Source organism: Temnothorax longispinosus, chromosome 8 (assembly GCF_030848805.1).
Source record: "Temnothorax longispinosus isolate EJ_2023e chromosome 8, Tlon_JGU_v1, whole genome shotgun sequence".
In the NCBI taxonomy this organism is placed as follows: domain Eukaryota; kingdom Metazoa; phylum Arthropoda; class Insecta; order Hymenoptera; family Formicidae; genus Temnothorax; species Temnothorax longispinosus.
In genome coordinates this window covers 14,907,623-14,928,305 of record NC_092365.1, presented here as the reverse complement: position 1 = coordinate 14,928,305, position 20,683 = coordinate 14,907,623, and the positions used below count along the sequence as shown (strand labels likewise).

Below are 20,683 nucleotides of genomic sequence, written 5' to 3'. Positions count from 1 at the left end.
CCATGCATTGCACGTAACAAAGTTTTAGTTATAATCGTAAGGCCGTAAGTTCGAGCTCAAGGAGAATAATCGACTGTGATTGGTCTATTTTCTTACGGCCTTACGATTATGACTAAAACTTTGTTACGTGTAATGGCCTTTAGCTAAAAATTGGAAGTGTAAAATTAGAAAAATCTAGGCCGATCGTTGGCATGATCGCTCTCAGATCTCTCCGATTTTGTCTAACGCAGGTATGTAAAAATAATTATATAAATGCATTATATAAACTTTGTTACGTGCAATGGCCTTAAGTAACAATAAATTAAAATTCCGTCTGATAAAAATGGGACAGAATCTGTATTAGAGGCCCTCCACCACCCCGCCGATTCCAATCAGCGGTCCTCTTTTCTTTGGATATGTTTCTTTTTTTTTATTTTCTACTTTTTTATACAGTTTATTAGTTTAGCGCAAAATCTAATACATTACAAAAAAGATTACATAATACAAAATTACACAGTATATAATATAAGATATACAATTAAATTGCGTACATTCAAAGTGAGTGATGGCGACGAAATGTACGAGGTGGGGCTGGTGGGTGGTGGGGTGGGCGACTACTACGCGAGTCAAATGAACGGCTAGTCGGACGCTCATTTGGTTGATCGAAGATAATGAGCTTTTGCAGGCGTTGATAATACATAAAACCTCGCCGAGCACCGACGAAAACAACGAACCGCGAGGCCACGCACCGACTTTGCAAGTAACGTCGTTTCAAAGCTTCAATTGAATTAATTTCAACGGTAACGTCTGGTGTGCCGCGGCCGCTCGCCGGCGGCGGCTCAGAGCGTTCAAACGTGATTGGCTGGGTCGCGGGGGCTCGATTCGCGAGCAGCCAATCGCGGCTCCTGACTTTACGGCGGCGCGGCGCAAGCAATACGCGACGCATTCATATCGGCGCGAGAGCCGCGAGACGTTGTCGGTCGTCAGGGTCGTGTATTCCTTTCTCGTGAATCTCGTCAACGAGAAGAAATCCGGTTGCAAAGAACTGCGAGCTGAGCGTGTGCCGAAACTGCCGAATACTCCGTTCCTTCTCGTGTCGACGGTGCAACGAGCGGAATGCCGTGCTTGGACGCCGTACGTGTATCGTCCTCCCGAATATGATTTGTCGGTTCTCCCGCAGTGCACCGTGATCAGTGAGTTAACTGTACGTGAAGAACGAATGTTTCGAAGCGAGATATATTTCAATCTTAATTCTTAATAGACAATCGTCGTCCCGTGTGTGTCGCAGTGAGACGGCAAAACTCAAAATTCACGTCTTCTGCGTTTCGATTCCTGCTCCGAACGAGTGAATCGCGCGAGAAAGTGCTCTAATAAATTATAGCTCTCATTATTAACCGTAAGAATTAATAATTAATTGATCGACTAAAGAGAACGATCGCGCGCGTTTAACGTTCTCCCGTGATTGTGCGTAGGCCTCGTCGCGATCGCGAACGAGCGAGCGACCTTGCGTGCGAATAACATCGTGAGTGCGAACAAATGATTCAAGTGTGCGTCCACGAATATATTCCGTCTTTCGTTAAAGGATTTATTAAAACAGGCATGGCATTCGTTCATTCGTCGTAAATGATACAAATTTATTCGTACGTGTGCTCTTCTTTTTTCCTCACAATCTCTACTTTATGGAAAATCCAACGTTAAATTGTATCATTTGTAAAGATTTCTTCCTTATCCCCAGGTTCGCGAGTGTTTGCAACTTGGCGAGACGCGCCTCTCGCTACGCGAGTCGGATGGCGTCGCGGCGTGACGTCGCAGTCGTTTCAAATCACGCGCGAGTAAACAGCGGGCGCGACAAGCCGACAAGTGTCTCGCCGGCTACTCCGGAGTCCGGTCCGGGTTCCGTCTCGCGAAAGTCGTGACATTTTCTTCGACCGGTGTCTGACAACGACGCGGCTCGCAGGATGGGTGTCACTGTGTAAGTAGCAATATTCGTGTGTCTCTAAAAATACGCGTGATTCCTTATCGCGCGACCGGCCGCGTACGAGAAAGAGATGCGTGTCGCGTCTCGCCGAGAGACGCGCAGAGGTTATGTCGCACGTGTGCCCGGCGCCGTCAGTGCGCCGGGTTATTCGCGGTGATCGACGACGCCCGTCCGATCTTACGGTAGCGAAAGAGTGATTTGCGTGTGCTATCGGTGCAGGCTGCAGCAGTACCCGATGATCGAGAACCGCACCGGGCCGCAGACCATCGAGTTCCTGACGAAGCGGGTCGTCGCCCTCGGCGCCGTGCAGGTGGGACAGTTCCTGGTGGACTGCGAGACATACATGTCGGTGCCGCAGCTTGGTAAGTACGTTTTTCCTTCTGCGATTTAGCGTCCGCGAGTTCGAATTGAGTTTCGCAAGTTTCGCGTTCGAGCTGTGCTGCAGCGTTAGCTAGTACGCGGCCGTTGGCACAGATGGCCGCTGCTTGGCCATTCGGAAATTCATTTCGCGACAAAAAACGCCTTGTTATTATTTGCAATTTATTAAACCTTTGCGTTAAACACGCCGTTATAATGGTTCTCCTACAAATGGTTTTTTTTAAACGAAATAATGCAGTGTCGAACTGCAGCGCCTCTCTGCGTTGAGAGTGTCTATATTACATCATATATACATATATACTCATTTTTAGTTTACGACATATTACATTAAATTGCATCAATAAGACTGCGGAGATGAACGTAAGAGTTAACTGTATCGAAAGAGATTTTTTTCGTAGTAATTAACGTACACAAGTTCAACGGTGGAAAATATTTTTATTTGGAAAATATTTTTTTAAATTATTTAAGATATATTTTAATATTACAATATCGAAGCCTTTTCTAATAGTTTTTTATTCGAAGTTTTTTTTAGATAGTTATTTTCGCGGTTGATCATTTCAATGATTAGTTTGGATGAAAAAATAATAATTATTACTACGGATTGTTAATTCTAATAGGTAGTCGAATGGACAGTTCGCTTCAATTACCAAGAAGTGTACGTGTATATAAATGATGCATTAAATTGCTGTAGTTTAATTCGTTATTAATTTGTAACATATAGAGATACGATGCATTATGGTGTGAAGCAGCAGATGAGCAAACTCCGATCACGTATCAATGAAGCTCGTTCCGCAGCTGAGCTATTTGTAGAACTTCGCGTCCAGCTCGTAGCGAAAGCGATTAAACCGATACTCTCAATGCCTGCTTTCAAAGTTTTAGAAATTACTCGACACCTCGAAAAATCGATAATTCACTGCCAGTTTCCAAATTGCTGAAGATCTCTAGGCGTTACAAAATAACAGAAAAATAAGACTCAAAAGAATAAGTAAAAAAAAACGAAATTATTCGAGTTGTAAAATTATCAAACGGTATTATTCTGAAAATATAATGTAATTAAAAAGTTTATTATCCATTTTTTTGTTGGATCTATAAAAATACTGAAAATCTGTGCAATTTAACGGTATTTTAAAGAATACTTTATAACATGCCATCATAAGCTGTCTTAAATTTTTTTCGGAAAAAGTTTTTCAAATGTGAATAATTTGAAAATTTAATTTTTTATAGATTTTGTACACTTGTATTTTTCTAACATTGTTTAATGAATATAAGGTTTATGAGAGGTTTAGGCAACAAATTAATTCAATTAATAGATATACTTATCTTTTTTTCTCTTAATTTGTCTCTTCTTTTGGCGTTTATACATGTGTATATGGGTCTCTATACAAACACGCAAGTGTTGGTTCCACCGGAAGTTATTAGCGAGATTGTATATCCAATACATCATTCGTTATATCTAGAGAGGTGTAAACGCAAACGCTAACAAAATCACTTAAGTACATACTTATACGTAACATAAATACACGGTATCGCCGGTACGTATTCTCCCCCTTTAAAGCAATAAACCACCGTCTTCGCGTCGGCAAGATCGCGTTTGTGCCACTATTATTTTAATTAAACGAACGTAATGGCCGGTCTCTGAAACAAATTAAAGAGTTTCCTATTACTTGGTGTTCTCGTTACGTCGAAGAGAAAGCGCAGGAGAATCGATATCCTATATATTCGATGGTAGAATTCGAGTTCGCGTTCGGCGAGAAACCGACGAGCAGTCTTGTCTCACCCTCGCGCAGAGAAGTAATTCTCTCTTATATACGATATTACGCGCTCCGTCGCGTCGCGTCGTTCAAGTTGATTTTCCCGTTGCGTCGCATTGCAGAGACGCAACGATAGAGTGGTAATAGTCTAAATATTAACTCTATGAAGGTACAAATACACACAGCTAATATATATATACCCCTAGGCGTCATTACAAAAATATTAAATCTAGCAAGCGAAGCTAAACGTGGCTCGTTATAGACAAGATCGGTGTGTGTGTGTATATATATATATATTTATTTCTTTTTGTCTACTTCGTTCTCTTTTCTCTTTTTTTCTCTCTTTCCTTTTTTCTCTTCATTGAAAATACGCCTTCGTAATTTTATTATCCGCGAGGATATAATATGCATATAAGATTTAATCATCTTAGCGACGGCCAGCGCTAATTCCCATTTGAATTGTTTATTGTCAATAAATTGTATAGTGAATTTATTGTCGTTAAGTAGAATTATATACGCGATCCGTTCTTTCCGTGCGGAAAGCTTTCTGATCACGTTCAGATATAGTATATCGCGTGTAATATATATATAAATTCAAACTCCTAGATTGAATCTCTATTTACTTGTAATCTGATTGCAACGCGCTAGGTATTTTTAATTCGCTAATGCGGATTAAGATTTCAATCTCGAGTTACAGTCTTCGCCGATCTCTAACGTTTGCCATTTTTCGTTTTGCATAAAAAGGACAAAGGGGTAAATCTATATAATACCGTGGCATGTCTAAAAGCTGCTGTCATCGTTAATCCACAATTACACGCACACTCATTCACGAGTTTTCTCGCACTCGAGCACATACATAACCGCGTACGCGACACAGACATCTATTTATCGGGACTATCGTGATCCTAAAACGTGCAGTAATGCGAAATCTGATTCCGGAATTTCACTATTACCGCTACATATTACGACAAATTTTCAATTCACGAGAGTGCACAGTGCAGATTTTTGTTCGATATAGTTTAACATATCTACAGGGAAAGGAGGAGATTTTCGTTTATTTTCTTTTCTTATTACGTGTGGAAGATCTGACGCAATGTGGTCGCTGCGAATATTCAATATGCCACTCGGGCAAATAGTAAAGCTCGGCTTATTCGGCGCGGTATACTAAGAACGAGATAATCTTATCATATTTTTTACAATTCACGTAAAATCCGGAAGTTGATCGTATATCCTACGTATACTCGTTTCACGAGTATTGCACCGCGTTAAAACTAATTATATAGACGTTATTCAATACTGCATTCAAGCCCTTGAGCATAAAATATACGGTGCTTTGAAAATATATATACCATTTGTAATGTTGTCCTTTGACTAGCTTAAACATTCGTAGATGTATTAATAATTCAACAAATTATACTTCCATAGCTTAGATAATTGACGATTGAATTATTTTTTGTAGCAAATAAATAATTTGATTACCGAGGCTTAATATTAAAAAATTGAAGAGTAATTATACCGAAATTTTTTTTCGATAAAATATGAATTAGAACGTACTGATATATATTTTTTCAAGACACTCTATGTAACATAATTAGTAAGATGTTTTTGTATAGGAAGTAGCGTGTACTTGTTTTCTTGTAGACAGTAATGCCGGTACCGAAATATTATTTCTTACGTGATATGTCGTTTTTCCGAATTTACGATTTCGACGTTGGCAATATTATTGTTCTCGCGTATCATATACGTGTCTTTTATGTGTATAAAAAATGGAATGTATTTTACGAATCGATATAGTTTGCGCAAACGCAGATTTCTCTCTCTCTCTCTCCCGCCGCATCGATCGATCACTGTCTACAGAAATACGCGAAAATATTTAAGTACAGGGATTTAATGTGCTTCCGCGCGACTTTCACACACTTCGTTACGTATAGGATATGGCAGGGATATGACTCACGGGTACGATAGATAATTACAGACGATCTCTGTTTGCGGCACGCACGACGAAAAATTTCCTCTTCATATCGTATGTCAGTCTATCAAATCCGATTCAATATACTATACATTCAGCATTTTGTTTTTCGTCGACATTATGTAGTTTTGATATAAGGGATATTATAAGGGAATTTTTCCCCGCGACAATTACCACAGATATATATAGTTACGTAAACTGTGATCCACAAAGTGTAGTCGACTTCTAACAAATATTTCGTCGTAAATCTCTCTCTTTTTTTCTCTTTCTCTCTTTCTCTTCCTCTCTCTTTCTTTCTCTCTCTCTCTCTCTCTCTCTCTCTCTCTCTCTCTCTCTCTCGACGTTATTCTACAAACTATATAAAAATATAAAATACATACATCATTATGACTTTCGTCTAATCGCGATTTCGCCATTCGAATGGCTACACTTTTGAGATATGCAGGAAATCGTCGAAAGCAGAAGACTTGAAGGAATAACGAGCATTAGTTGCGCAGATGAGGGATTCGCCCTCGCATCCGCGGATATTTAGCATAGCTGCTTCCAACTTTACACGTAGTACACATGCATGATTTCTTAATAAAGCTAATAGTACCGAATTTCGCTCTACCGGCTTCGCGAAATTAGCAATTTGTGGTATTGTCGAGAATTTGTTTGTCGGCTATATCGCATCGTATTGTCGCTAATTGCGTAAGTTCCACGAATACGATAGAGACATATATGTATATATAATATACAATAACCAATGTACACAATACGCATCTTATATGAAACATATGTAGATATATCTACAAATCGATATTGTCGTAGTTAAGTCATTGGCGCCTGTGCTACGCAACGAGGCCTGAGATATTCTGAGTTTAGCAAAATTTAGCATTTTGCAAAATGTATACACTATATATTGTCGTATAACCCTTCTAGTAACGCGAATGCCCCAGCAGCTCACTGTTCGGCTGTAAAAACATCGTTTTCAGCGTTGGTAATTTTCTTTTACTCTTTCTCTCGAGGCTCATCGCGATATTCTCGAAAGAAATGGTGCTCGAACACCATTAGGTAAACCTGCTGAAAATATATAGTAGCAGAAATTATTGCAAACTCATTGCATATCGATTACTTTACAGAAAGACTAGCTTGGCAGTCTACGAGCAGTCTATCGAGTCTATTCTAAGAACTCCGTTAATGTCGTTTTACTTGTGGCATATATAATTATAAATATTTTTATTCGCGTAATGTATTGTCGCTTTCTTGCTTGGAAAGTACGGTATACGAGAGTGTGTTGCCTCTTGACGCGAATAAGTCTTGAATATTATCAAAAATTTATTATCATAGAATCTAATTCAACCTGATGAAAAAGAAACTATATATCTCCGAAAACTAATATAAAATAGATAGTACGACAAGCATGTGGTAGCTCACACGTTACGATTTTAGATCTAATCTGATGCTAGTATATATGTGTAGGTATTATTTGGTATCGTTTTTGATCATTTTTTACAATTATTTGCATCTTTAAAAGTATCTCAAAGAGATATGATACTAAGTAATTAGACAGTGCGGAATGAGCATAACAATTTATGTCGTGTATAACAAATAAAAAAATTAATCTAACTCTGTAAGATGACTTTTAAAAGAAAAAGCGTTATCACGCTTTTTTTTAGAGAAGTTACGTAAGAGCAACTATTTAAAGCTCGATGATATAACTTCGTTATCAGTCGAGAAACGATTTAATTATTAAAGCCAGACATGAAGGCAATTTGTGACTCGCGGTTACTCAATTATTTTCTTCGTGTTTTTCTTTTTTCCTCACGCGAGTAATCCTTTTTTTACATCTTAATAAAGATATGTTATTATTAAAACGATATGAATCTGACGAGGAAGGGAATTTCTGTATATCGATCTCTACTGCTGATAAGTCTTATGATCGACTTAACACAAAAATCTAAGCCAATTTATAGAGTAGAAAATGCTTCCGCTCGTTAAATGCGTCCGGAACGAAAGATTCGAGACGGCCAATCGGCCGTTCGCGCATATCTGCTTGAGATCGTGAGCCACGCGTATCGATGGACGGTCTATCGATGAGAGAACTCCCGACCGCTCGTTTGTATCGCATTTCTCTTTAGATCATAAATAGCACGTTTTGTAGTAAATGAAGGCGACCGTGTCCTTGCCGAAAGTTCTGCATTCCCTCTCGTAGTGCACCTCGCCCGGTCCGTATCTACCGCCTCGCGGATACGTATCTAATCTCGACAGGCTTCTACAAAGCTTGAGATAATCGTCGTCGAACGGCGGCTCGTTCTCCTCTCGACGATACCTGTTACGTCGACGATAATTGTCGTCGAGGAGTCTCTCCTCCCGAGTGCCATCCCCACCGCGGCCGGATGGAAGATACGTGACGTCGTCGAGTTTCAAATCCGTTAGATCCTGCAGGCTCTTCGGATACGCGCGCCGTCCTCCTCCCTCCGGGGAGTCGCGTGCTTGATCCTTGAAGTTGATGGTCCTGCTGCGCCGCGGCAGGGTCGAATAATACGACCTCTCGTCCCCGCCGTGATTGATGCCGTTTCTGAGAATCGGCTTGGAGACACACGGACCCCCTCTCGCGAGGTCCAGCTCTCGTCTCCAGGTGTCCGCCGTGTCGTAATCCGTTTCCGCGTACTCGCGCCTTCTCGCGCGACGGGGCTCTATCTCGTTAAAACGACGAACGTAACTCGCGTCGGCTCGCGTTGGGTCCCGGATATAAGTGCTATTGGAATACGCCACGCGTTTCTTCTGCCCGCCGTTTCTCCGCGGCCGCTCGTAATCACGATTCTCCTGTTGGCGATGACGGTTCTCGCTCGTTTCTCGATCGGTTCGCGGCGGAGGGTCGTTTCTGATCACGTCTCCGTTAATTCCGAGCGCGTCACGACGTAACGTTTCGTCGACCGAGCGACGAATCGGTAGCAAACCGCGGGACTGCATAAAGTTCTCCACGTTCCTGCCGATCCTATTGGTCTTCTCGGCGAAGATGCCGCAGTAATCCGACAATTTGCGGTGAGCGACGCGCGCAGACGGCATCGCGATGCTGGAAGTCGCGATTGACGGATCGCTGCGGTAGAGATCCCGCGGATCGTGCTCGTTCGGATAAGCGCCTCCCGGTAAAGGCTTGTTCGCCTTCTCTAAGTTCGAGAGACCCCCCGTCAGCGAGGCCTTATACTACCGTGCTTGCGCATAATCCGGATTCATCTCGTCCAGCTGCTTGCCCTTCGTCTCGGGCACGCAGCAGACTACGAAGCATAGCCCGCAGACCGCCACGGCGGCGTAAAACCAAAAGGCTCCATGTAGACCGAGACTCTAAAATAAAAAGTTGGAAATTCTCATTATACTTAAGTTATTAATTACAAGATTACAGAAGTTAATTATTAGTTGATTGTAGAAAGTACTATTGTATTGGATAAGTAAAATTTTATATCTGGACAAATTAATTACTCTAACAAAATAATATCGTTGTTTAAACAAAATGTAATGTTTTTTTATGGATATTTTCTCGTTTAAAATCTTATAATCCTGAACCTAGTTTCTAAACTTAGTCTTCATAATCCAAGCAACTTGTCAGTGTCTTAAGTAAGAAAATGAAAGTCTGCTCACCTGCTGGAAGTCCATAAAGAGCTTGATCCCGAAAAACGCGCAAAAATAACTGAAGCTCGTGCTAATGCTGGACCCGAGGCCGCGGTATTCCAGCGGAAATAGTTCGCCAATCAATAGCCAAGAAATTGGCGATATGCCCAGGGCGAGGGCGGTCGTGAACACGAGGACGCAGAGTAGCGGTATCCAGTCGTGCTGGCCCACCACCGCCGAGTCCACGTAGCCCAGATTTTGCGTTTGCGACACGTAATACGCGTAGCTGCCGAACCCGGCGAGCGCCAGTGACATGAATACTGTACTGGCTATCAAAAGCGGCAGTCTGCCGACTATGTCGATCAAAAATCCTGCGGGCGAGACAATTTCGTTTATAAATACGACAAACGCGAGCAATATCTTTAATAAGAGAAAGAATAATTTGTTTTATTTACGATCATAACTATCCCATTAATTACGGAATTTAATATAGCCGAGTATTATCGATATTATTTAACATTGCTTGTGGTACCTGACAATAAAGCAGCCAGTAGCTGTACAAATCCGATCGCTATGGTCGCTCCGTGAGGATTCATTCCGCCCAGGGTCTGTCGAAAAATGATTACCGCGTAGTAATTAAATGCATTCGCGCCAGAGAATCGCTGGAAAAACATCAGGCCGCACGTGATAGCAATGGGTTTGTATAGCCTCGGTGTAAACATACTGTTCTTGAAAGTTAGCTCGTACTGCTTAGCCCTCGAAGCCAGAATGTTCGTTTTGATGACCTGAAGGCATATCGTTAACCATCCCGAATTTATAATTATTTACTTATAATAATCACCGAATTATCTCTCGTCGATTTGCGTCGAGAATTCGAGAAAGATATGAGAAGGAAGCTATTTTATTCTGAAAGTTATCTGTTTTTCAAAAATCTGAAAATCACCTGCAGCTCGTGTCTTATATCAACATGTTCTCCGCGCAGCCACTGCAAACTGTTGGCGGCCTCGTCATCTTTGCCATTTAGCACGAGGTACGACGGTGTCTCGGGTATAAAGAGAGTCCCCAAAAAGAGCATTGACGGCGCGACGGCCACTAGTAGCGCGCTTTGCCGCCAATTCAGATACGTGCCGGCTATGTACGACAGCAAGACACCAACGTGGCCGAGCACCTTCAACATCGCCGACAAACACCCGCGGATGCCCGGGATCGAGATTTCCGATATGTACACCTGCCGAAAGAAATTTGCTCGTACGTCGACCGGAGTAGTTTAAAAATCAATTAAATCGCGTCTTATTTTTACCTGCGCCACCATGGTGATGACCGAACAGCAAAGCCCGCCGATGAAACTTGTGACGTACACCAATTCCACGCACGGTGAGACGCACGTTAAGACCCAGGCTGCCGCTAGGGGCAAGGATGTCATGCGTAAAGCTAAACGACGACCTCTCCGCATTATCCAGTCGCCGATCATGGCACCGAACCAGGCGCCCAGCATGGACAGCGACGCGACCCACGAGGCTTCCTGTTGCGTAACCGAAAAAGCCAACCTGCAACCGACAAACCGTAAGCGCGATTAGAATCGGCATATTGTCTGGACGCCGCGTCGGGTGTAATTCAGGCGCGTCCAGGAGACACTCGATATATTGCGTATTGTTCCCAAAGTATGCGGGCCGGACGTCAGGTGCAAACGTAATCGCTCTTGGCAGCCGCGTCTCGGCTGTCGAGTATTATTTGTGAACAACTTCTCAGTAGAGTTCGCGTGTTGTCGTCGTGCAGTAGACGCATCCCGAAATTAGCAACCAGGAACGTAACGCTCGAATAAAGCCACAGCGTGGATATAATTGTCCACGTCTGTCGACGTTTCGAATTGAAATTCGATATTATTTAACGCGACAGATTTTCATCCGTACAACATGAGAATGTTTTTCTTATCTTATATTTATATAATTTAGTTATCGAGTGTAGCAGATCTCCTTACCACGTGTCATTGTTGGGTGATTGATAAAGACGGGGCGGTTGATTATCCAATATAGAGTCCAACGCGGGCGAGGTGTAACCCTTGGCCAAACCGGAGGAAAGAGTTCCCATAGACAGCGCCAGGGTCGCCAGTACCTATCCAGATAAACAGGCTTTGATGAACTCGCGCGTGAAAATGATCTTTTTATGCTGACGCGAAAGAATTTATGCAGGAACGCGGTGTAACACACCGCCACCGGTGCGAACGTCAACTTCACTTATTTTACGACGAGTGACTGAAATTTACGCCCGTGTATTCATTTTACCGCGTTCTTTGTGGACGCATACCGCTCTGTAAAGATCATAGAGTCCGGTAGCGTCGAAAGGAGTCGTAACTCCCACGATGTGATCTACGTTCACCTCGTGGGATATTTCCGTTCACATTGCGCGCACGTTTTCAATTTAAAAGGATTTATCTCGACTCGCTACATCCGCATTATCGAAAATCTATCGATATAGAAACACGAGTCGGCGTACTTTGTTTTTATTTTTATTTTTTTTTCGAGTTTTTATCTTATAACGTCTCGTCGAAAAGCATTCTGAATAGCGGTGAAACTGCAATGTAACGCTGGGTATAAATCCGTCCATCGCGTACCATGATGCACCAGTAATGCACACTATACATCTAGAGTGAATGCATCGCGAATTTGTGCTGCCACGGGGTGCAACCGACGAACAAATTGCTAGCCACAAATTGAAAGCTGGGCTTGGCTTCTCGCGAGGAATACTAAACATTTCGCGTGGCCCTACATTTATGTGCATGAATATGTATATACATCTGCAACATACACATGTTCAATTTCAAAGTACCGCGACGCTATATACGCATCCTTCACGCGACGACCGGACGCATATAAGTTCCCTCTCGTGGATATTGTCTATATGCAACCGCGGGCGCGTATCGCTTTTCTAAACAACGTATAATTTTGTGAGGGATAATCTCGTGACGAAACTTTTGGAACGTGTGGAAGTACAAGATTAGTATTCTGTAGCGATTTTACCACAGGAAGATATATATATGTATAAATTCGCGACTCTTTTCACTAACTCATTGAACTTAAACGTCAAACTAACTCTTCTGGACGTCTTATCTTTGTCACCGCATGCACGCTCAGCATTCGCGAGCTTACGGTGAGACATGAGTGACGTGAGAATATCTGCGCCAAGCCCTCTGTCTATTTGTTTTTGCACAGTAGATATCTTTACACGGTACGCGTGCATTTCTTATGGTGCATAAATCTCCGAATCTAAGATAAATGTACCAATGCCTGGACACTTAAGACCTATGTCTGGGACACCTTTATCATTTTAGTTTCTAAATAAGTATATCGCGAATTAAAATCGAAGATAAAAATATAATACAAGAAAAATATTTTTATCTTTGATTCTTTGATTTTAATTCGCGTTTTAACTTATTTAAGGACTAAAATGATAAAAATGTCCAGACATAGGTATGTGTCCAGGCATTGGTACATTTACCTTAAATGCGATAACTTATCTTATTGGTATCCCGATTCCCATTGTTTTTTTCAGTTTTATGAGATAAATAGACTAAAGGAAATGAGAAAACTACTACGAAACAATAGCAGTACTCAAATATAAAGCTAAAATATTACGTAATTTACATTCCATTTATATTATATGAATGCATTACAGTAAATCAGAAAATTTCGTTTTTATGTATTCTGGATCTCTTACTACAATACTAAAAATTCTGCTTCGAAAGCATTTCCATCGCGTTACGCAACTCTAGTTTCTTGATTCGCGTTATTATCCAGTCTATTCGTTTAGACAACTTATCATTTATCTTGTTCCACAAAACACAACGCGCTCGCGTTAATCCATAAAGCTACATTACTCACGATAATCGATTATAAAAATTCGCTGATATTTCGTATTAAACTTCGACGTTTTCTCGACGTGGATGTGTAATTTACAGCGTAATGCGAGCAACGAAAGTGCCGGTAGTTCGATTTTAATGCGCGATGACCCGTCGTAACTCATATTCGCGGCGAGCGGGACGACGAGCGCGTATACGATAAGGAATTTCAAGCGGCGCCGCCGATCCCACATAAATTTGCATGCACTTTCAATTATCTCTCTCGCCATTAGGAGCAGCGAGCGTAAACGGTCGTATTATGCGATTGGACGTGTCGCCATGTGTAACCTTTCTATCGTCTCGCCAGAGAGGCGCACACGATACTGTCGTCTCCCCTGGACGATAATAAGGCGTGTATCGCCCCGAGTGCCGCTTTGCAATTAGACCTTCTTTTCTTTCCTTCGTCTATACGTCCGTTGACCGTGTGAAAATTATAATGTAATCTAAAACATAATTCTGCGCGCCTTACCGACTAATTGGTACACGGTGATAAAGTCTTGACTTCGAAGGGGAAGGACAAATTTACGACTATATTCCCGCTTTCCATTCGACGCTATCGAGATTTGTAATTACGATAGTACGTCGAGGTACAAGTTCAGCCGACATGTCGCGAGAATTCGTACTATGTGCCTTGCTGTTAAAAGCAAATTGCGCGTAGCTTTCGGATTTGTTAGCTATTATCAATCTGTTATTAATCTCCGTAATAATTTTTATCTTCAACTATACATCGTCGACTTTTTTGATGGCTCGAGCGGACCGCGGAGAAAACACGTCGGATACCGTCAATTTTAATTATTCGTTATAATATCGGTATGCGCGAGCAGCAACAGCGGTAATGGACATGAGTTTACGAGCGCGCTCGGCCTGAGTCGCTTTCTTCGACTAATTATCGGGGCCGCGCGATGAATAGCGCATTCAAGAAAATGTTAGGCACGGTAACGAGCGCCGATATGTTTCCCCGTTTCTTAGAGCGGTGATGGAGAATTTTGAATATTAATTACGGTTTACGAGATACGTTAAGGGTGTATATACGAGCCGTGTTTATCTGCGCGCGAGCCGCCGCGCGATATCGCCCCGCAATGCTGATACAGGCGAACGGTTTCTATTAACGACACACACGAGGGATTTTAACGAGCTAAAAAGAAACACGCATACTCTCTCGCGCGCTCACGTGACGAGAGCGTATTTCCCTTCCGAACGTAAGAAATTCGCGCCCCGAAACGCTTCGGGCGATATTATTTTTGGGCGTTCTTCCTCGCGTACCCTTCTTTTGCGCGCCTCTTTCTCTTTCTGCCTATCCTCTCTCACTCCCGGGCACGACGTTAAAAGCTCGTTTGCATCGAGCCGTGCGAAATACTCGGAGCAGTTCCGCAAGCGCGGGGGATGTGCGTCAGAGCGTCGGGTCGAAGTTAGCCGGGGGAGCCATTAGCTTAAAACTATTAGTCGACTGTGGGGTAAAGACGAGAGAGAAAGGGAGAGGAAAAACGAGCTTTAAAAGTCGACTCCCGCTTACACGATTATGAGGATGGTTGGTCTCGGTGATGCTGTGTTAAGTGCGCATCCAGTGTATGTGCGGGTGTATACGACGGCGGTCTTCTCCTGCCCTACCCGAAAGGCCTTCGTGCGCGATATCCATTTTAAACCGGACCACTCAATTACGCTCGGTGCTATCTTCGGTGTTTGCATATCAATATGGCTCCTCGCCAAGCAGAAATGAAAAAATTCGTCGCACTCCGCCCGTCCGATTATTTAAGAACCGCGTCCTGCGAACACCGATGCCGGAGGGGCACAAATTGCCAGCGTGCGCTGAGTAAAAATATCCATAATCGCGTTAGAAATTCGGTAGCTACAGAGCCACGAGAAGAATACATCAAAATCGCGCCTTCGGTGGACTGTTCTTTTGTTGCCATTCTTATGCCTTTGACAAATCTCTGAGATACGTCCCATACAGCACAGATTGTTGCAGAAAGCTTCCAGAAGGGTTCCAAATTATTTGAAACCTTTCTGGAAGCTTTCTGCAACAATCTGTGCTGTATGGGGTTGCATACGATAGTCATCTAAATTTCACACTTAATTGATATAAAGACGATCATTTATTATTAGCGTAAACTTAACGAATTAATAACTTTATTGATGATATATGATATACTTGTGACATGTGATGCGGCCTCGTCGCCGTCGACGTCATATGTACCACGGAAGCCCTGGGCATTTTGAAATTGTCCTCGCCCTCGTCCGGTATCGTTGTTACCTGCAACAAAATGCAAATGACGATCAATATCACCGATAACTAAACCAGCATCGAATTTTGGTTTTTCCTTTACTTTGTCGCGCGCGGTTATTTTGTTCGTTTCCGGTCGTACCAATTTTATACCCGTATACGTCTAGTTTCATTTTTAACTTCTTTTTGAAACCGTTAGAATCGAAAGATTCTTAAAGTAATTCTCCCTGTCTTCATTTTGAGGAAGTGTACGACTCTGATATTTTCATCACAAAACTTTCTTTCCGCTGATAGCACACTTTCCCGCCCTCTCTCTTCCAGTCTGCTGACCACAGAATCGTTAGCTGCCCTTTTGGGGACGAGAGTGGGCCGTCAATCATTTGTATTATCTTACCGACTCGAACGCAAGTCACCCAGGCAATAGCCGAACAGCTTAAGAGACGCTGCTACTGTGAGAGCTGTCATCTTGGTTATCGCGTCAAGCTCGTTGGACCGAATAACGAAAAGATGTTAGATTTATGGGTTAGAGCGCATTAAATACACGGAAGTGCGAGCGATGTTGGTTATACTGTCGCGACATTACGCGCGTTATATTTCATTCGCCGAAGTTATTACCTAGCATTTTACGCGTTGATCGTTCGACGCGATGATGATCAACGCGTGACCCGCATATTGAGATATATCGATCAACTTGGTGAAAGAGACGTGGGAGTGAACGCGCGATAACCCGGGTTTACGCGTATCAGACGGCCGCTTTATTACGCTCGTTCCGATTTAACGATCGACGGCCGTTATTGTTCGAAGACCTTCGTCAATATGGACGTCGACCTTAATACCGGCGAATTTCCTTCAGAGAACTCCCGAAGCGCTCGCTTCTCCTGAAAAGCTCACCTTAAAATTGTTCCGTTTTTATTAAACCGCGGAGCTAGATGCTATGCGTTAAGTTTTTCTTTTGCAGCTTTTACAAATTACGGTGATTAATCACGCGTGAACGCTGATAAATTAAATCACTCGCTAAATTTAATTATAATTCCATAGTACAGTTCAATTATAGTCTGATTATAGGCTGCATATGAATATATTACACTTGTGGACGACGGCTGGGCTGCCGTAATACGCTTAAGTAACCTTGAAACGGAAAATATAGAGAGCCAGGCGTCAAGTAGTCGTTAGATCAGACCGCCGTAAAATGACTCTATCTAAATCATCGTCAAGCACTCTCTCCATTATGGATATTAAGATCGGATCTCTTAGCCCGCCGGCGTAGCCTTTTTGTTGTTTATTTATGCGCACCTGATGGTGGCCGGGATCCAATTCCTCCGATAGTTTAGACTTGAAGGCTGTCATTGCGACTTGCGGCGCCGCGGCGTGTGTATTTAAGACGACATTAGATATCCAGCGACACTCGAGGACTTTCCGATATCGCGCAATCTCGTGAGTTATACCGAGGGTCGTTCCGTTCACGCCTTTCGTGAACGGATTTACGACGAACTGGTTCTGTCTGACAAAATTTTGCACGCCGATTCAGCGAACGCTCGCACGAAGCTGTTCCGTAAGATCTAAGAAGACGTCTATGCATCTGTAAAAGAACCAACGCTCGCATGACGAAACGAAGAGAATATTCTAATGCGTGCTGATTGAGGCACTCAAGCTTTAAGTCTCAGATCTTTTAAGACTTTCCCTCAATTAAGAAAGAAAATGACACTTTATATAAATTAGGATTTTTCTCCGATACCGTTGATGTCTTTTCGTAGACTGTGAATATGTTTCAAATATCCTCTGACGAGCATATAATCGTCTTAGTTGGCATCAAGCGACGATGCGAGCTAATAACCGAGTACATCAGCGAAAATCAATAAGGAACCATAAGGCGGTGGCGAACGACGCGAATGTTTCCCACTTATAATGCGAGTCTCCTGGTTATTCATGCGATGTTACCGATCCCCCTGAGGTTCGCGGTTTTTTTTTTACCCTCGCCGTCGAATCTCCGATTAGTCTATTTCACTTTGTCCTCCCTTCCTTTTCCGTCGCTTTATTCTCCTCCTGCGCTATCTCCCTCCCGCTCAGGCTGGCATCGCCGGCGTGACGAATGAGTTAGCCGATTTTCAATAATCGACAAGATGGCAGATAAGTCTCATAGAATCTACCAAATGCGATTTCTCACGTTTCCTTCCTCTCCACCTAGATTCTATTCGCGGATTTATTTCCCCGAGTGTGCGGCGCTGTGGGCATCCCCGGCAAATCGTGTCGCAAAATCAATATCTCGAGATACGCTAGGGAATTCCATGAGGACGATCACGTCGGAATAGAGTTTGCAGATAGTTCGCGAACTGTGTGCAGTATGTAACACTAACCTCCGTCCCATTCGTATCGTCGTGAAAAACATATCACATCGAGGGAACGGAGGATAAGAATGGAAGAGAATGGGTGGGCTTTCTCTCGTATGGAAAATACGCTCGTGAAAAACGCGCAAAAATGATTATCGCGCGCAACGAAACGTGAAACGCGAGATTTCTTTATACGAATAATAATTTCACGTAACAATAACGACGAGTTGTATGGTTTATATCATATTTTCGTTGTTACGTTTCGAAATGGTAATACAATATTCCGTGGAATATCGGAATATCGATAAAAACGGGCGCGAGTCGCGAGCGTCGGCTCCGCAATTTATCTTTTCCAAAGCGGAGCGGCGTAAAAACGTCGTTAAAACGCTTCGTACTATAAATTTCGCTTTGACCGCTCTTTTTCTTTGTAAATGCAGAACTAAAGATAACGAGAGTAAAACGGGCTTTTTTGCACAGCCATCGGCTGCGCGGCTAATTGAACGGCGAGCGAGCGAGCGGGCGGGCGGGCGGTAAAAGCACGAAAACGCTCGACGTGTATACGCGTTTCTGAATTTATAATTCGACACCGGTCGCATTTACCTTGTCTCGGAAATTGTGTTCGTTATTGATTAATTGAAATCGTGTTTGTACGGCGCGGAGACGGAAATCGCGGGCGGGATAATCCGGAAATTAATAAATCCCGGCGCGTGAGAGTAAACGAATCGCGGTAAACGAATCGCGCGAGAAGCACACGTAGCGTAGAACGTTTATAGTCGCGAGTAAATCTGTGCAACGTGCGCCTGGAAGGCGGTCGTACGCGGCGGATCCTATGGATAGTGCAAGACGCTTAATAATAATTTCGTGCCGAGATTTAATAAGAGATGCCCCGCTCTCGCCCCTTAGTCACGAAGAACGGCCGCGCCGCGCCGCGCCGCGAGCTAAAAGGGGGTTGGCCGCTGCCGTTTCGAAATCGTTTCATCGCGCGTTCGTTCTTCGAGGGCACCGGGGGAAACGTAACTTAATTACTGATTTTTGCGATAAGGCGGGAAGCTCCGTGCTCTGGCCGACGAGAAATAAATGGGAGAAGCCGAGTGTGCGATCTCTACCAACGAGAGGAAATGCACACAGAATCGACCTACGTATATAACCGCGCTATTAGAATTTTATCACTGCACCGGGGGACGAGCGGCGGAATAATAACGCGATATACCAGGCTCAAGTGTACACCGCGGTGTATAACGATATATCGTCGACCTAAGGAGGGGATCTTTTTAATCCCGCCCGTGATATTCTCTCCTTACGCCAAAGCCGCTATGGGTCTCTCCTATCAACTTGACGTAATTAATTTCCAACTTGGCAATTTAATAATTCTAGATTAAACTCTATGTATCGTGCCGATTTTCAACAAAAGATAAACCCAGCATCTCCGTGATTGTACACCCGGCGAATCAGAGGCGGTAGCGAGTGATTATCTCTTACGCGGCGTATCACTTCCAATGCAAACATCAAACAGAGACGTGATTAATCCGCGCGCGACGTTCATGAGAACGTATTACGTGTCGTATTAGTGTGAGATAAAAGGTTTTGTACGCGCGCTTGTGTATAGTATCGATCCGCGTGTTCCGACATTTCTTACCAAGACATCTACGACGCTTAAGTCCGTGGTTGCGACGCTCGCAACTGCACTAATTCACGTGCGACAATTACGACAAATTATAATAGAATTTGTGCAACACACGCTATGCTCCGCTGCGTCGGAATTTGTCGTTCCACTCACGTATATCTCTTTCGCGAAGAGAAAGAAAAAAAAATTGTAAATAAATTATTATTACCATCTTTTCTCGCGAAATTAATTCTTGCACCGTACATAGAATTTTTGATTTTTTTAAATGGAATAATCTTACTATAAAGAGATTCCCAGGTTAATAATTAAAGGAAAATGTTTCATTAGTCTTAATCAAAGCGGAAATATTTTAAGGAATGCGTCCAGTGGCACGTCAAGATTCGAAAGGTAGCAACTTTTAATCTCAACGCTTTTTGCCGTGACGTTCTTTACTAGCCTTTACGAAGGGATCCTCCACACGGACGGATTTCATTAACGTAAGCGTTTCTGCCTCGCACGAAAACACAAAGAGACGAAATGAACACCGGAGATATCATTCGCCGGTGTGTTCATGTAAGACTCGTTGTGGCGCTCGCGCGAGGCGTGCGTCCGCTAAAACAAAATGCGCATGATACACTTAATTGCTGGAATTTCGCTAAGCGAGAAACTCTTTCATTCGCCGCAGCTGGGTTGGCACGAAAGAAACCTTCAAAGAAGCAACACCTAACGTCCCGCATTCGACAGCAACCTCCTGGCGTCGTAAGAAATCTTGGAAAGCAATTTTATTCGTGGCTTTACGTTCGAATCGGAATTTGAAACTTCACTTTTGCAATTTAACGAGAACCCTGCAAATTCGGTCGGGATATGCCGTCTTTTTTTTTATTCAGGTGCGCTGTAGCGCTCGCATTCGCGTTGCTTAATCGCGCAAAGTTGTCTTTAAACTCGTAGCCATTAATTATACATGCATATACGCGCAACTGCGGCGCGTTAC

The 20,683-nt window shown here is 43.1% G+C and overlaps 2 protein-coding genes across 5 annotated transcripts in view; one reads left to right on the top strand and one right to left on the bottom strand.

Annotated features, from left to right (window-relative positions):
* Positions 1-1,401: 1,401 nt before the first annotated feature.
* The window catches only part of LOC139817956 (mediator of RNA polymerase II transcription subunit 20-like), a 77,506-nt gene continuing 58,224 nt past the window's right edge, over positions 1,402-20,683 (top strand). Inside the window, exons 1-2 of the mRNA XM_071786304.1 lie at positions 1,402-1,951; positions 2,177-2,319. Coding sequence (XP_071642405.1) covers positions 1,938-1,951; positions 2,177-2,319 — 157 coding nt within the window. The 5' untranslated portion in view covers positions 1,402-1,937. The remainder of the gene's footprint in view (positions 1,952-2,176; positions 2,320-20,683) is intronic.
* LOC139817948 (facilitated trehalose transporter Tret1-2 homolog) overlaps positions 6,347-20,683 on the bottom strand; it is a 61,804-nt gene continuing 47,467 nt past the window's right edge. For all 4 annotated transcript variants that reach the window (XM_071786289.1, XM_071786290.1, XM_071786291.1 and 1 more), the window contains 7 exons: positions 15,691-15,792; positions 11,625-11,758; positions 10,947-11,193; positions 10,590-10,874; positions 10,179-10,431; positions 9,677-10,017; positions 6,347-9,382 (listed from right to left, as the gene is read on the bottom strand). In XM_071786289.1, the coding sequence (XP_071642390.1) occupies positions 9,245-9,382; positions 9,677-10,017; positions 10,179-10,431; positions 10,590-10,874; positions 10,947-11,193; positions 11,625-11,758; positions 15,691-15,792 (1,500 nt within the window). In that variant the 3' untranslated portion in view covers positions 6,347-9,244. The remainder of the gene's footprint in view (positions 9,383-9,676; positions 10,018-10,178; positions 10,432-10,589; positions 10,875-10,946; positions 11,194-11,624; positions 11,759-15,690; positions 15,793-20,683) is intronic.